The sequence below is a fragment of the Chamaea fasciata genome, unplaced genomic scaffold (assembly GCF_029207755.1).
Source record: "Chamaea fasciata isolate MVZ Bird 193981 ecotype frontalis unplaced genomic scaffold, bChaFas1.0.hap1 SCAF_9, whole genome shotgun sequence".
Taxonomy (NCBI): domain Eukaryota; kingdom Metazoa; phylum Chordata; class Aves; order Passeriformes; family Sylviidae; genus Chamaea; species Chamaea fasciata.
Window position 1 is genome coordinate 22,969,859 of NW_027094094.1, and position 16,821 is coordinate 22,986,679.

Here is a 16,821-nt window from a genome sequence, read left to right on the forward strand (position 1 = left end):
AGAACAATAATACCATTCTGAAATGAAGTGAAACTGACAGAAATCAATTCAGATCAGGACCTTATTGAGATCTGAAATAGAAATTTTGATGTCTAAACAGCTATTTTGTGCAAGTGTTGCAAATTCCACATATTAACCTAAATAACTGCTGTGTAAGTTTTCTTTTAAAATTATGCATAACTTAATAACAAACATAATGCCACACATTGGAAATAAGAAAAAGCAAATGCTTTCTTCTTTCATTCCCAGAACCACACAGAATCATTCAGCTGGCAACACAAAGATATCACAGTCTTCCTATCATACATATCATTCAAGTCAACATGAAAACTTTATCACTTACATCATGCAGGGAGAGTCAAAGCTCCACATGTTGGACAGCATTTTCCACTTCTACAAATTAAAATTTTATTATATTCTAGGGACACGCTCCAGCAAAGCAACCAAAATTATTTTTGCAAATATCAAAACTGTGAAGCTTTTCGTGTTGTTTTTCTTTCAGGAACAAGAGAGATGTAATAGGAATTCTGCTCTTCTGAATCACAAAAAGACACCAGAAGGTGTCTAAGGCAGTGTCAAAGGAAGAAAATCAGCATTTAGTCAGGTAAAATTCTGTATGGCCTTAAACCAGAAGCCAGACCCATTTTTCTTTTCACCATAAAGGCTGAAAGAAAAGTAAGCTTTTAGCTCAGAGTCTTAAGCAATATGAAAATAATTCAAACATAAAGCCAGTGGCCCCCTGTTTCTGATCCTGAAAAATAAGAAGCCTTTAGGGGTAAGCGTATTGTATATATATAGTGTAAGAAAACTAACACCAAATGCTGGGAAAACTTCTCATGTAACAAAACCAATCTATCAAAAGTGCATAATCAAAGCATTTAAAAAAATCCCTCATGGGGAAGAAGGTTTGCACCACATACAGACAGACTCTGCAATATTTTCTCCTACCTAAGCTGTTCTCGTGAGTCAAAGGAATAAAGAGATTTTTTTCCTTCAGTCTTCAAAACCCAAGTGGAATTTGTCAGCTTCTTTATGAAACAATACCTTTTAGTACAATAACCTAGAAAATGTAAGAACATCGCAAACCTTCTGCCTGTTAATCTGCAAACTCACTTTCAAAAAAAAAAAAAAAAAAAAAGTGAAGTCAAATCACTTTTAGCCAGAAGATTCACCATATCTGAAGCACCTGAAGTGCCCTACACCAACTATGACCACTATAGGTCACAGAGGCCAGTACCCCATTGCAAGTAATTCCTGTCCTGCAGAATATCTGTGTGTAATCACAACTAAAATGAGTTGAAACAGAGTTTATACTAGAAAACTTACGAGATGCCTAAACAAAGAGTCATTCTAATACATTTCTCTTTATTGCAATATTAAAGTCACCATTTTCAAACAGGGTTTTTTTAGACATATCTGTATCAATGTTCTCCCTGTACTTAAAATAGAAAATTAATCCAACACCAGTAATGCTAAAGTTTATCTCACTACTACTACTAATAATAGTAATAGCATATTAAAAGTGAGTCACCTTCTTAGTTTAAAAAAAAGAGCTAAGCCATTAGATGAAAATGTAAAAGATACAATGAAAAATGAATGAAATATAACTAAGTACGCCAAAATATTTAGTCATCATTTGCTTGGACAAAGGGGAAGCCAAACTGTATTATAAATTTATTATATAAAGAGCAATAGAAAAGCAACACAGTACACCTGAATTTAACAGTTACCGTGATAAGCTGACCAGTTGTTGTGTGATGCTGCAATTATTGACGAGGTTACAGTACTCCTCCCCGTTTTTGTGTCCTGGTGATGATGAATTTGAGGTATTTTCTCCTCTCTATGTTACCACTTCTGATACTTAACTTAGGTAGTGAAGCTCAGGCCGTGCAAAAAGGTTTCCAGGACTCGGGGCTGCAGCTGCACATGTGTCTGTTCTGCAGGTGATCCATGGGGCAAGGGATTTCTGCCAGTTCCGCTAAATGTGCACTTACTGCAGTTCTAAAAAGAGAGCTAATATTTACCATTGCACATCAGCTTGCAGGAGAGATGTCCTTATAGGATATTATCAGCCATTCAAGCACTCAAGTTTTGATTTCCAAGGGGAGCTTGGCAGAAGGTATAATTCTAGATGGGAATGAAAACATCCCCCTGTGTGACTTTTAAATATTATGTTTCTAATGTTGAAATCTCAGACATAATGGCCACAAACCAAGTAAATACAACTTGCTACATTACTTGCAACAGTAAAAGAAAAAAAGCTTTTAAAAGCTTAAAATGTAAACATTAGAATATTTAAAAAGAAAAAAAATCTGATTCATCTAGGACACTGTGAACATCTAGGCCTGAGTCCAAAGCCATTGAAGTTATTAGGACTGCTTCCCTCTATTTCAACAGACCTTGGATAACTCTCTCATTTCTGTAACTCTCAAACAGACAAATACATGCAATGTATCATCTCAAAGCAAAGGGACTCAACACATTTCAGCGGCAGCACATTCATTAAACAGAACCATGTATACTATATATGGAAATGAAGTGTTCCTCTCAAAGATGCAAACCCCATGTATTCTCAGGCTATAAATACCGTCAGGATTCAAAATGGGCCCTTCCTGACTAATATGCCTCTGACAGGCGTGGAAGATAGGTATCACTCCTTCTCTGCTGAGAGCAGACTGCTGCTTTTCCACCCTCCACTGACACCCAAGGTGACCTGTGTGTCCCGGACAAAGTGCCCACACTGACAAACCATGAGGTCTAATTTGGAACTGGTGTATTTAGCCCCATGTAATTTCGCATAAATGCCAGTGTAGTCTTGTGATCTAATCGAGTTTTCCACTCACTTCCCAGTCAGGCATTGTATTCCTGCAAGGAGCTGGACCAAATGATCCTTATGGCTCCCTCCCAACTCAAGCTGTTCTATGATTCTAAACTTTCAGCCATGTAGCAGCACATAAACTCATTACAGAAACACAGCTTTTTAAAGTGTAGTTCCTTTCCTTTTGCCACTAAAATCATATGTGGGGGAGAAAAATATTTTTTAACCATTAACACCCACACATGTTTCGGCAATGCTTCCCTTAGAAAACCTCCACAATCTGTATTCACTGTGCCCTCCTCAGACTTCAGTAATTTTCATACATGTCAAATACACAGTTTTATGCAATGTGACTAGGTATGTTTAGTAGAACCAAAGGGATAACCCATCACCCAATTTCATCTAGTGTTATTTTCATGTTTACACCTCCCCAGCGACTGCTGCCCTCCCAACTTCACACCACAGGATGCCTTGCTACTGCTGAACTACAGCCTGACCCTGCTGAGGAATTATCACCAGCCTGCCCTGAAATTTATATAAACTTTCGTCACTCTGAGTTGGATTCCACAGAATAGCAGAGCCAGGCTCAGAAGGAACACTTGACTGCTGCTCTGTGTTGTGCCTGACTAGAGATTACAGCTTCTTTTCAGGATTCGTCCCAGGAAGGACACTCAATGACTAAGATTCACAAGCCACTTTCTTGCAACAATACAGGACATACAAGTACCATCATTGCTGGTTTTAATTCTAATCATTAGATCCCGTTCCTGCAGAGATTATACTTAGGGCCAGTGCTCTCTAAATGTTCAATTTTCCTGCCTCTGGGGGTGTAAACTGCCCTCATTCCACATTCAGAAATTCCAATGTATCAAAACTGAGCACACAGATCAGTGTTACTTAAAAGCTTTCTGTTTGCTATTACAGCCATTTCTTCTATTGAGCTAAACTGGAAAAAAGGTGAAATCTAATGGTTTTCAACCACCACTTATAGATTGGCAAATGTGAGATGTTCAAATTCTTTCTGAATGCAGACATTCACCTTAAATGTATGTGCTGCAAAGCCTTGCAAATAAGTATGGTACTGTACCAAAATAACATTTTGGTTGAGAATGTTTGGTTTACAGGTTAAATCCTTGTCTATGCATTCTCCTTTCCGCAGCATAACCTATTTAACATGTGTTTATAAAATGTGAAATCCTTTATAAGCTACTCAGAGCCAGAAGTATCTCTTCCTTTTCAAAGCATGGGAAACAGCAGCACACACCTCTCCACACCAGCGCCCTTCTCTGCTTGTAGAAACACCATCTGCAAAGGGCGGCGAGGACCTTCTCGTTCAGACCTTGACCACTCCACCATGGCCACCTCTCAACTGGCAACCTGTCTGGTGAGGCTCTCGGGGAGTAACTGCGTGCAGACCACCTGACAGCCATGAGACAGGAACGCCTGAGCCAGGCTGTGCATGTGACCGAGCGGCAAAACGCTTTACAGCTCCCGCTAATCCCCTGAGCCTCCAGTTGTTCACCATACGCTGCTGCCCACTGCATCTTCCCGAGAGTCAAGGTGACGATGCCACGGACAGATCTAAATGAAGGGATCTCCTGCGTCACGTGTTCACACGCGTCTTCCAATGTACACGCCAACTTTTCTCAACAGATCGTGCCTCAAGTTTGTCTCTTTATTTGGAGAGGATGTTTATGCAGGTATTGCTCAGAAACCAAGAAACCTCGCCCACACAAGAGCCAGCTTGGAATGAATACTGCTTGTTTTATGGATAACTTATATTTTTCTACTTACAAATTTTCTCAGGCTTTAGAATTCTGGGTTGAAATTCTTAACTTTTCAAAGACGACTTCTGCAAATATTGTATTTCCAGCAAAACCAGATTTTCTTCTATTCAAAACAAATGGGAATGTTGCTCGGTTTCTACTGACCAAATCTAGCATCGTGTAACTTGCTACATTTCAAAAATAGTAGACCAAGGTCAAAGAAGACTGTTAGGGCTTGTCATTTCAGTCGAACAATTGCTACCTCTAATCATAATTCCATTTTATACGTGTACAAGTCCTGGGTTGTGGGGAGGAAAAGTTCTTCCAAAACACTGAAAGCATCACAATAAGGACGCATTCTACCTGCTGGAGCCCAATGACATAAGGTCTGTAAGGGGCACCCTTCACTGGGGAACCAATAAGCAACAATAAAAGGGTCTGGTATCATATTCTTTGAAAGGAAAAAAATTCCATTTGATTCTGCACTGACCAACTCCAGAAGATGACTGTGCACCAAACCTGTGCTCTCCCATTCCACTGCTCCTTCTTCATGGTTTTAGAGTTTGCTCAAAGCCAAAATATGATACCAGATAATGTCAGCACAAAATGCCCTCCAGGAGCATAGAAAATGCAGAGGCAGATCCATATAATCAAATGAACTATAGATTGTATAATATGCATTTAGCCTCTACGTGTACATCACCATACATATTTATTTTTCTGTTGTTACCACAAACTAATGCCAGAGTCCAACCCAATGAAGTGTAATCTCACATTCTGCTTTTCATATGCAAACAGAAATGAGTTGGTAAAGGGAAAAAGAACAAGCAATGACCAGACAAGTCACTGATCTTTAGCAGTATCTAAGCACCCTAAAAGTGTAGATGTAAACACTGAGAAGAAAACCAGCATTTTTCAAGGCTGGTTGCAAATAGACTGTAGCTAATTTTGAAAAATTGCATCTAAAATTATATGCCATATTAAATAAAGGAATACAAGGGCTCTGATGGTAATCACTGTCACACTACATGAAACACTGACAACAAAGGTAAAGATTTACATTTTTTGGGCAGTTTTTTTTTTTAAATACCAACTCACAAAGCAAGTAAGGAGCACGAAATCGTAAAACTTCAACAATCATTTTTCGTACACGATTAAGAGTGATGTTCTATTCACATACAATAATATTTATTAGATACAGAATTTTAAGGGACAATGTTGATGATTCTGTTAGCAGTTTTCATATTACTAACTTACAGAGTCTTGACTTTCTTATCTTCACGGGAAAAAAACAATTAATGGAATTTCATACCACAAAATATTAAACTCTTTATGTCATGGTTTTAAATTCCAGCTTTAAACTAAATTAGTTGAAGAGGGGGACACTCCAAACAAACCACACTCTAAATCCTTCTACATAGTCATTAAAAAGTTTTACATCCTGAGGTGAAGTTAACAATGTTCAACAAATCCATGGAATACAATGTCATGCTTAGAATATAGCAGGGAGGAAAAAAAAATGTTTGCAATTCTTTGCAATAACAGATACGGACAAGAGCGTTAGCACAATAACTCTGAATTATTCACATATATATGTGAATTATTCAATAAGAGGTCACAGAAAGTAGACATGAGGAAGACTTCTCTCAGCTCTCTCACTGGGAGCGCTCTTTATGTAGATAGTGAGATGATGCTGGATAGCCCAGCTCCCCTGCAACCAACCTGTGGAGCAGCAGAAGAGACAGCACAGGAAAGGAAAGTTCCTAACATGCAGAAAACTTCTTTAATCCTGCAGTAGGAGGAGCTACTTCTTCTAAAATTGCTTTTGTAGCAGGCTCAGTAGAGTCAACACAGCATATATATGCATTCACATTTCTCACCAGCAGCCTCGGCAACTTTTCCCAACTCATGAAGCAGCAGTCTGTGTTTGATAACAGCAAAGTTTCAGACAATTCCAGGTGTTACTTCAGTCAGCCTTTATACCCTAAATACTAGAAAAGTGTTTTGCAATGACTAGTTATAACTAACATCCTTGCATACACAGAATTCCCTCCAGTTCCCCATTTTCTTGTATAAGGAATGCAGGATCAACCCTTGAAAGTCCCTCTTTCCCAGAGTCTTGAAAATCCTTACAAGTGGAACAAATAGGATCGAAAAAGAGACATATATCTCCCCCTACCTGCAGAGCCCTTCATCCTCCTGCCCCAGGGAATGACATTCATGGAACTACTTCAGTCTCAAAGATGAAATAAACCGAAATCTTCTACCTGCCATAGCCATAGTACATCAAACTATTTGGACTGAAGTGTTTGAACTCCTCCATGAAGCCTGTTCCTAAAATGCCACATTTAGCCCAAGAAGCTTTAAAAAGACAATTTGCATACATCTTTCTATACTGGTTAAGAAATGACTGATCTGCTTTAACTGATTGTGTCCCAATGGACTATCTGACCAACAGTACCCACCACAAAACCACGCATAAGAAGTCTGTGTACAAGTCTCTAACTTTTTACTCTCTCAGGGGAAGAAGCACGAACGAGGTAGTAACACGCAGCTTTTTCTTTTTCGTGAAGATCCCTGATAGCCTTTGTAGATTTGTCTCATTCTGTGGAGGGAGAAATGCTAAATACACAACAAAACCAAAGGTTAAATCTTCACTACTCACCCTTCCTTGAAAATTGCCTTTTACTGCTGTAGGAAATAGTATCTTATTACCACAAATTCATTATAGCTGTGTCATCATATCTGGCTAAAACCTCTCTAAGAAAGTTCAGATTTGGTTTTGAATGAAAGAAAAAAATGCCTATAGAAAAGCAGAGCTGCCTGATAGGATTCCTGATGCTTAAGGCTGATTTAACAGCTTTTATTCTTTAACTTTAGCAATCAGTCCTTCCCTAGATAGGCCAAGTTCACTGTAATAGTGTAACTTCCAGCTGGAACGTGGAGGCTCATTTAGGCAACCCAAACTACACAATAAACGAGTACCATAAGTTTCCATGCCCTAACTTTGTTCCTGGTTTCCCCTAAATGCTGGGCCCTTCATACAGCTGGTGTTTGTGCTGTGTGTTTAGGGGGGAGGGGACAGGAGAAAGGGGAAGACAGCTCACTGTACGTCAAAGCAAACCAGCAACCTAGCAACCATATATTAAAAGGTGTGTGTGTTTTTGTGGGTGTCTGTGTGCCAGGAATAACTGAAGCAGATATTATTCCTTCTGTAATTCAAAAAATGTGAAAAGGGAAGGGGAGAAACTCCAGTTGCTGGTCTATTTTGGGGTCTATCAAAACCCTCTTTCACAATACAGAGTCGTAATACTTTCTATCTCATTTTTTGTAATCAGAAATGAAAGTCTGGACTTCTGCAAGTTCTTAGCTTTGGTTTGAAAAGAGACCCTTCGAATCAGAAACTGAACCGACTTCACATACTGTGCTTTCTTCCAGTTGGTAATACACAAAATTGAAAGGGGCAGAGAGGCTGCCTCAAAGACTTCACTCTCAGATTAAGAGAATACTTACAAATGTACAGCTTTCTTCTAGATAGCTACGTTTAATTTAACAAACAGAAACGTCAAAGATTCTCAGGGAGTGGAACTAGCTTTATAGAGATTCACTTGAGTGAGAAATTTACCCTTTCAATTTTGCCAAAGTTTCTCATTCCACAAGGCAACTGAGAGTGTAGATCAGCAAAAAGCAAGCTCCCACCCCATCATATGCGGTCCCAAGGGTGCACATAAACTTCTGATCTGCACCGTCCCACTACGCCAGCATGTGCCTCTCTGACAGGGTGAGCGTCGCACACCAGGTGTAACTTTCATGCCACCAGACGAAAACGAAGGAGAGTCCCTGCGTGGGGTGGAACAGAGAAGGGGGAACGGGGAGGCGCCTGGGGACTGCACACACCACCTCACCCCTGCAGCTACACTGCCCACGTTGCAGCTCCCGACAGCCCGTGGCAACCCTAAGCCAAGAGCAGCCAGCACACTGCCATCAGCAGCCGCACGGCGTCCGCCCCGCCGCCACCTCGCCCAGGTGTCCTGGTCTACAAGGCTGGGCTCCTACTCCTCCTCACCACCACCACCGCACCAAACCATCACCGGCAGCAGGAGGGGAAGGGAAGGGGGGTTACCTTGTTTTTGACCCCGCAGTGGCAGCAGACAGTCCACAGGTACTTGAGGGTCCTCCACAGCAGGATGATAAACAGTCCCCCAAAGAAAGTAACCATGGATGAGGCGAGGAAAGCCCACCACATGCGCTGTCCGCGGCTATCGCAGGGCACCTCCATGGTCACCGGGATGATGAGCGCATCCATCTTGGGCACATTGACGGGGGAGGAGGACGAGTCTGTGTTGAGATTGTTGGCGTTGATATTGTTACTCATTCTAATGCCGCTGCCGCTGCCGCCCGGGTAGGAGCCGCCGCCGCTGCCATTTGCCATAGCTAACAGCGAGCCGGGCGCGCAGGGGCTTCCGAGAGCTCCTCCCGCCGCCAGCGCCCCCCAAAAAGCCCATCACCAGCCATATTGCTGCTGCCGCTGCCGCTGCTCAGCGGGGAAGGATAAGGAGAGTAATAAAAATAAAAAGCCCCCGGTCAAAACAAACAAACAAACAAAGAAAAACAAACCAACCAAAAAAAAAAAAAAAAAAAAAAAAAAGAGCAGGTGGAGAAAAGCACAATTCTCGGGTCCCTCTCGGGAGCCGTCAGGCCGGTGAATTCCGAGCGTCCTCTTTGCACGGCGAAGATATTTTTAAAAAATTAAAAATAATAATAAAAATATAGTCTCCTCATCAGATTCCCACCCCTTCCTTCTCCCGCATACACAGCCCCTACCCCGCCCACCCCCAAAAAAATCATCCACCACCACCACAAACTGATGCCTCTGAGCGTCTCTCCAAGATACCCAGCGCTGCGACCCCGCTGGCCTCAGCGGGGATCCCTCACTCAGCCTCCGCCGCGGATCCTCCCGGAGGTGGTCTGTTATTATTGTTATTAGTCTTTAACTTGTTATTAGCGATACTCAGTCACCCCCCCCCCCCCCGCGCACCCTCCTCCTCCTCCTCCTCCTCCTCTTCCAAGTCCAGCCCCTTCCTCTTTTCTTCCCCCCTCGGTGCCGGCAGCAGCCTCCTGTGGCTCCTAATTCATCCTCCGCTGGTCCATCTGTGCGTGCGCTGCCGCTGCCGCCGCCTCCTCGCCCATCCTTCAGGAGCTCCCTCCAGGGCCCGGCTGTCGCTCAGGCTGTTGCTCCCACACGCGCAGCGGCGCCGCCGGCTCCCGCCCCTCCCTCTGTGCCGCCGGGGGACGCGACGGCCCCGCGCCCGCAGCCGCGGCCGCTCCGGGGGCGCATCAAGGGCCCCGCGGGGCGGGGGTGCCGGGCGGGCCGGGGATGCCGCGGTGCCGCTGCCGCCGGGGGTGAGGGCGCCGGCTCAGGCGGGCTCCCGGCGCCCCATGGGCAGCGCTCCCCGCCCCGCGGCCGCTCGGTCCCGCTCGCGGCGCCGCCGAAGCGCCGAGCGCCCGCTCCGGAGGACGGCGAGGCGGGAGCGGAGGGGGCTGCGGTGCCGAGGAGGGCGCTTCACAGGTGGCGGCGAGGCGGTGCCCGGCCGCGCCGGGGAGCTGCCGGTCCAACAAGTCCCGCCGGCCCTGGCGCGTCCATCGCCGCCGCGCCGCGCTCTCCGCAGCCGCGGTGGGGCGGGGGCAGGCGGCAGCGGCCCCCCCGCGCCGGCCGTGCGCGGGGCCGGTTCGAAGGATGTCATGACGCAGCGGCCAACGCACGGCGCAGTCACGGCCCCGGCCCCCGCAGCCCCGCCGGGCCCCCGCGCCCGCGGCCCGCATCCCTCGCCCGCCGCGCAGCGCGGCACCGCGGCGGGCGCGACCCCTCCGCACCGCGGCCGCAACGGCGCGCTCGGGGGCGGCGGGCCCGGGGCTGCAGCCGGGGGGCAGCGGGGGAGGGAGGGAGCGGGGCGCGCTCGGGGCTCGCAGGAGGTGGTTGAGCTGCAGCAGCAGGTGCCCGGGGATGCGCACGGCGCGGGAGGGGGGGAGCTGGCATGGAAACGCGCTAAGGGAGCGTGAAATAAACATCGGGGACCGTGGCGTGGGTTTTTCCGCTGAAGGCATTCGTGGCTTGTCTTTAATTGACACGGGGAAGTACTGCAAACGCTCCGCAAACACGCCGTAAATTGCCGCACATCCCAAGAACGTTCCTGAATTTAATCCCTAGGAATATAAATAACAATTTTGAATGACACACTTGGGGAGGATGGGGGTGAAAGGGGAAGCCAGTAAGAAAATCTCGATAGTCATCTCCTACTTTTTTTTTTTTTCGGATTCACGTTGAAAAGCAGAAACATTAAATGTCTATATGTGTATTCATTTACATATAAATCAAAATCTCCGTTTTGTCTGCTCACTGTGTTGTCCGTACAAAGTATTATGCAGATCCTCTTGACATCTTTCCAAGGGTAAAATACAGCAGCCTTTGTGTGCGTGACATTCCCCCATCTTATCTAGTTGCTATACCAGCAGAGAACCACCATTATGAAATAGTAATCTCTTAACCTTTACTAGTAGTAATTTCTGTTTCTGCATCTGCCAGGGGCTTGTTTGTTTTTGTTTTCTACTTAAGTGAAGGTAATGAGATTTTATGAGTTCACAGAGCTTTTTATGGGGCTCTCTAACCCTCTCACCCCCACTTTTTTCATGCAATAACACCACTATTTGTCTGACTGTGATTTTATCATGTCTCTTTCCAGTCTGTTCCTTCAAGAGAAGGCTTTTAAGGCTTTTTCAAGAAGGATTTAATAGGTGCCTCTGAATAGAGAGGGCAGTAGATGGTGATATGGAAGTGTATACAGGCAAGAAAAATGCTACATTACTTTTTCCCAGAGAAAAACAGTCGGTTACGTAGCAGACCTGAAGCAGGCCATTCCCAGGAGACTCTCATAATGGAATTTAGTCAAGAATTTCTAGATGCAGAAAACTAGTCAGATTGAAGAGAAACTGCATGTCACAGCTGCCACATGCAAGCCCAGATTGCACTGCCACAGCTGCTGCCCCCTCCCATCTCTTTTCATTACCAACCCTCCCCACAGCTAGAAAGCCGCCTGGACTGCAAAGTGTTGCCACGATAGAATCACACAACCTTGGGTCCTGGGCTCAGAACCTGCTCCTCATGGTCATTTGCTCTGCATTCCTGTGTTGGTGTTGGAGGAACACCCTTTTCACAGCTGCACACATACCTAGGGATCCTTTTATCCATCAGCAAACACTAGGAGTGGAACAAGGGCAGGAGCATTGTAACACAGGCACTTGATGTCTGATCTCCAGAAGTGCTAGGTACTTACAGACACTCTTACAGCTAATAGAAGCTACAAGCCCTGTGCACCTTGAAAGACAAGGACAATGAACAGCAGCTGCACAGCATGTCCCAGGGAACGCTTTTGCATGGTGGAATTTCTTCCATATTCTGGTCTGGCAGATAACAAGAACTGAGTCTCTGAAGCCATGGCTGTGACATACATCCTCTCTTGCTGTTGTTTGATAGGGCCCAGATTTGACAGAGAGGCTGCAGTCTGCAAATACATTTTTCTTGCTTTACACATTCAGAAGGTACAAGTTAAAAAGTATTTATTTGAGTCAATACTGCTGCAACTGAACAGTGCAGACACTGGTTTCAAGAGCGCTGAAGGTGCAAACAGGATCATTAAGCGCTTCTAAAATATCATCCCCGTAATACTATACCTACACATACCAAAGATGGTCCTAAAGCAAAGCAAGTGCACCACAAAATATAGTCTGTATGTTCAAATAATTTGATTCAAACATGTCCACACAAAGTTCACATGCAGATTTGGACAGGGGCAGGAGATTTATTGTGATCCCTTGTAAAAGACTGCTTTAAAGTTCTGGTGCTCAAAAACTGTTCATAAGTCAACCAACACATACAGTAGGAGTCCTGGTCTGTAAATTTCACACTATGTATTCAGGGGAAAACCTTCTGTTTTATTTGTATAAACACAACTTTTATTTACATAAATATGGCTCAGTTCTACAAATATTTACCGTGAAACTCACACTGAAAAGTAAATATTGATATCAATTGGTGAAACTGACCTTACCAGTTGACAGTTTCCTTACTAGGAAATATCTACAAAGACAAAGCTAAGTAGGTAACTTTGTATTTCATTCACCTATTCATAGACAGAGGTAAAAATGGTCCTTGAATGAATATCCTTTCCATTAAGTCCCATTTGAGCTTAGTCCTTTATAAATAAAGAAAGGCCTACTTTCCAGTGCAGGCTCTATAAAGCAGAGTTTGAGAAAGCCCCCTGGGGCTGTATGCTTCATTTACAGAGGCAACAACTCCATTTCATGTTGCCTTCAGACTAAACAAGGTTTTCAAGCTCTGCATCCTGGAGAGATCTATTCCAAACAAACAGAAAAATTCAATGGATTAGTTTTCAGATTAGTTGTCCATTTAATATTTCAACACGAGAGCTCAAAATTTACTTGGTTAACAATACTATTTAGAGAACATGACAAACACTGTGCTGACTTGTGTTTTTCCTGTTCTTACCACGTAGCATAGTCCAGGACACAATCATGCCTGCTCAATGTAATTCTGGTGGATTTGGTTCCAGAAAGCAGTGTTTTAGCAGCAAGGAAATGACTCCTCTTTATGTAAAACAGTTCCCTCTTGTGGATATTCTGTGTACAGTTTCACAGAAATATTTAAAATATTCATCAGTCCTGGATCTTTGCAATTAAAACCTCCAACTCTGTTCATCAATTATCCAAACCCTTTGGCATTCTTATTTTAGCAATTAAATATGTGAGAAAGAACAAGCTATTGCATTTAATTATAATACAACTTGCCCAATTACACATTATCAATAACAAATTATTTAAGTGCAATTAACACAACAAGCTAAATGAAGTTGCATAACTGTACCTATATGAGTCAAGTGCAAATCACAGTGGGGTTTTTTATTTTGCTTATATTAAAAAACTTTCCACACATTCCACTATTGAAAAACAAGAAAAAGATACACCATATAAAGAAAAGAGACAGTAATGGCAAAGCAGTCAGGGTTTCCAAGGATTCATGTTTTAAGTACAGAAGAGAAAGAAATTCTGGAATGATAAATCTTTGCATTAAAACTAAAGAGTCCAAGCAAGTGGCACAGCTTCACTGGTGACACAATATTGCACCAGGGATTAATTTGGCTTGGCAGTTTGGAAAAAGAAAAAAAATGAATGGAGTAACAGTGTTAAGATTTATGTGTTCTGTAAATGATGACAACATTATACAAAGAATAATTTTTTTTCTTAAGAAGAGAAATGTGAGAGAAAAAATGTGTACTCCCCAGTTTTTCCTAAAGGCATATATAGTCTAACTGAATCCAGGGAAATTATAGAAAAAAATTGCATGTTATTATCTTGAGGGAAACTATGTTTAAAAAGGCTAAAATCCTTTGTATACCCGTATACCCTAAATTTGTTTACCACAACATTTTTGTTAAATTGTTATATATAAAATCTTCTTAAACTTTGATTAAAGGTACAGAATAAATGTTAGAGAAGCAGCTTAAGGGTCAGTAAAGATAAATACTTTCCAAGGTTAAAAAACCCCCAAAGTTGTAATGGTTTGTGTTCAATAGCCTCCTTCACATAATTGTTGTCCCTGTAGAATACACCGTTGGCTTTTATGTAACATCAGTGGCTGTGGCAAGGCAAACACTTACACCCAGAAATAGCATAAAATAATGATAAAATGTACTTCTAGTCAAGAGGATACGTTTGTGTTTCTGAAGTCAGTGGAGCACTTGGTCTTGACTTCAAGTGCTGGAGACCCAGTATCAACCTGTCTTCAGATATAAGCACAGATGTCTTGCATAATTAATTCTGGTCCTCATTTTAATATTATTCCTTACTATTCCTACTTTGTCCTGAGAACAGAGTGAAAAATAATACATCTGTAGTGATTAGATGGATACTGGAACAGTATCATATCATGAAATATGGGATTTTTGTTGCAATGCAAAATATTTGCTCTCTGAGATGCTGATGTAAAACACATAAGGTTGGATCTATTGTCCTTGTCTTAAAGACTCAAAAGAGGAAATTTTAGCAGGAGGTTATACTAATATGCACATAACTACATATTTGCACATGGCAAATTATTATCTTTAGCACTTTTTTTCACAGAATTTAGACAACCTATTTCAACGTGTATTAATTGAAAATTCTGTTTAGCTTACTTTCTATCTGCCCAATCCCTGTTCAAAGGCTGAAATACATATTTAGCATGATAATATATTGCAGACTTCTTATCAAAGTACTTTGCAAATACGAATGTATTCAACCTCATCACATCTCTCCGTAACAGTGTACGTGAACACTATTCTTGGCAGTGAGGTTACATAATAATTTCCTTGAATTAGTTAAAACCTTTGTATTGAGATCTATTTTGGCACTTAACCCTGGCAAAATCCTCCAGCTGGCGGGACAAAGACATACCTCAGCAGAATGCTTTAATGGGCCACCCAGTCATTCAGAGTGATCATCTCCAGAGTACTGTAACCCTTGCACTCAATCCAGCCAAATAAAATAATAGAGAAAATCACTTGTTTACCCTAATCCATATGGTATGAATAGAAATTTAATACAAATGAATATTGCAAGCATGGAGTATTTTCTTTGGGCTTCTTTTTATCATTCTGATAAAGCAATTCTTGCATATCCTTTTCTTTTGTTTAAGAGTTAGACCCATACATACTTCCTCATTCTTACCAAGTTTAACACAGATTTTGATTAGATGTGGTATTTCTTGCCAATAGGATCACATCTTATTGGAAAATTAGTATGATTTATGCATTAATAGAATATTAACACATGGCCACTTGGCTAGAATCTGAAAAAATGTGAGAGCAAAATGATGACCTCAGAAGTGATATTAATTAAGTTTGATGGTCTGAGGTCTGTAAGTGCATTTAATAAATATGAATCCACACACTTAAAAGCACGCTTGACTCCCGCAAACCAGAGCCTGTTACTGTTTGTACTAATGAGATTCCCTTCCAGCCAGAAGAGAAGAAAGTAGGAAGATACCAGGATATTCTGAAGACAGAATAGTAGCAGTCACTGTTAAAGCACAGACTAACAAAGGAGCCATAGAAATAGCAGTCAACAAAATGGAAAACAAATCACGTACATAAAAAGACCTTTAAAGTATCTCTCTTAAACCATTAGTTCCCCTTTTTCTGAGTGGGCCCTGGTGACCAAACCAGAAAGAAGCAAACCCTATACCCTCTACTGAATGATGATTGATAGAACAACAGAGAAGTGCAGTGGTGTGCAAAGAGCTACTGCAGGGGAGCCGTAAAAAGAAGCAGGGTAAAACTTCTCCATGGTTTGTGTTGGATTTTTTTTAGTTGTGTCAAAGCAGGACAGCTACATTACTCTGCAAACATACCAGGGCAATGCCAGGACTTCTTTCTATACAATTTTGATTTTGTGGAAGCTCTCCAGTTCTTTATATAAATATTGACACTCGTTGGTCATTCCAGATAGGCCCAGAAACTTCTAATGGAGCAACACATCAACTGTTAGAGCAGTACAGCAAATACATATGTGTGTGAATGCATATCTATTTGTATCTCCTGTGTGTGACCTGACTATGAAAACACAAAGCAGTCAGAGTGTCCCCCAGTTTCCAACAGCAGTGTGCTGTGGCCATACCTACTATCTACAAACACAGCATTCCAGAACTGCTCAAGTATTGCCATAAAGATCACAAGGGCAAATAATATTTTTTTCTAATGGATTTAATTTGGAGAACTAAATAATTATTGCCTCATATTATTAGTATTTTCCATTCATTTTACTTGATATCTTGCATACTGTTATTGGATAGGCCAGGTAGCTTTATTTGCTTGCTTCTAGGGACCATTTGGCTTTGACTCTAGATCCTTCTAAGGCACAACTAAAAGGCTATGGGGAGAAACAAAAGTTTCATTGTAAAATGTAAACCTACAGATGCTTGTTTGCATTGGACAATTCTTTTTTTAAGTCCATCAGCCAGCTTTGCCATGTGGCACTCGCAGTGAGTCATTGCTGTCAGAGTCAGAGCCCCAGAGATGGAAGCTCTGCCAGTCATTCCCAAAAGCAGCCGCCAGCCTTAACGTACTGTAGGGTTCCAAAATCTGTTGTGTAAAATTTTTAAATTGTTTGGGGAGCAAAGCAATAGCA

General features: G+C 42.4%; 2 protein-coding genes across 14 annotated transcripts in view; both read right to left on the minus strand.

The window, feature by feature from the left end:
- The window catches only part of KCNMA1 (potassium calcium-activated channel subfamily M alpha 1), a 427,658-nt gene extending 418,060 nt beyond the window's left edge, over positions 1 to 9,598 (minus strand). For all 13 annotated transcript variants that reach the window (XM_066191493.1, XM_066191492.1, XM_066191496.1 and 10 more), the window contains exon 1: positions 8,708 to 9,598. In XM_066191493.1, the coding sequence (XP_066047590.1) occupies positions 8,708 to 9,016 (309 nt within the window). In that variant the 5' untranslated portion in view covers positions 9,017 to 9,598. The remainder of the gene's footprint in view (positions 1 to 8,707) is intronic.
- Positions 8,911 to 10,408, minus strand: LOC136294071 (putative cuticle collagen 80). The gene is made up of 2 exons (XM_066191502.1): positions 9,623 to 10,408; positions 8,911 to 8,922 (listed from the first exon to the last, which is right to left on the minus strand). Exon 1 carries the CDS (start codon positions 10,405 to 10,407, stop codon positions 9,922 to 9,924), a length of 486 nt encoding a protein of 161 aa, XP_066047599.1. The 5' UTR covers position 10,408; the 3' UTR covers positions 8,911 to 8,922; positions 9,623 to 9,921.
- Positions 10,409 to 16,821: the final 6,413 nt, after the last annotated feature.

Bases quoted from the DNA above. Each gene is read 5' to 3' on its own strand.
- LOC136294071 (XM_066191502.1), bottom strand. From the start codon at position 10,407: ATGCGGGCCGCGGGCGCGGGGGCCCGGCGGGGCTGCGGGGGCCGGGGC.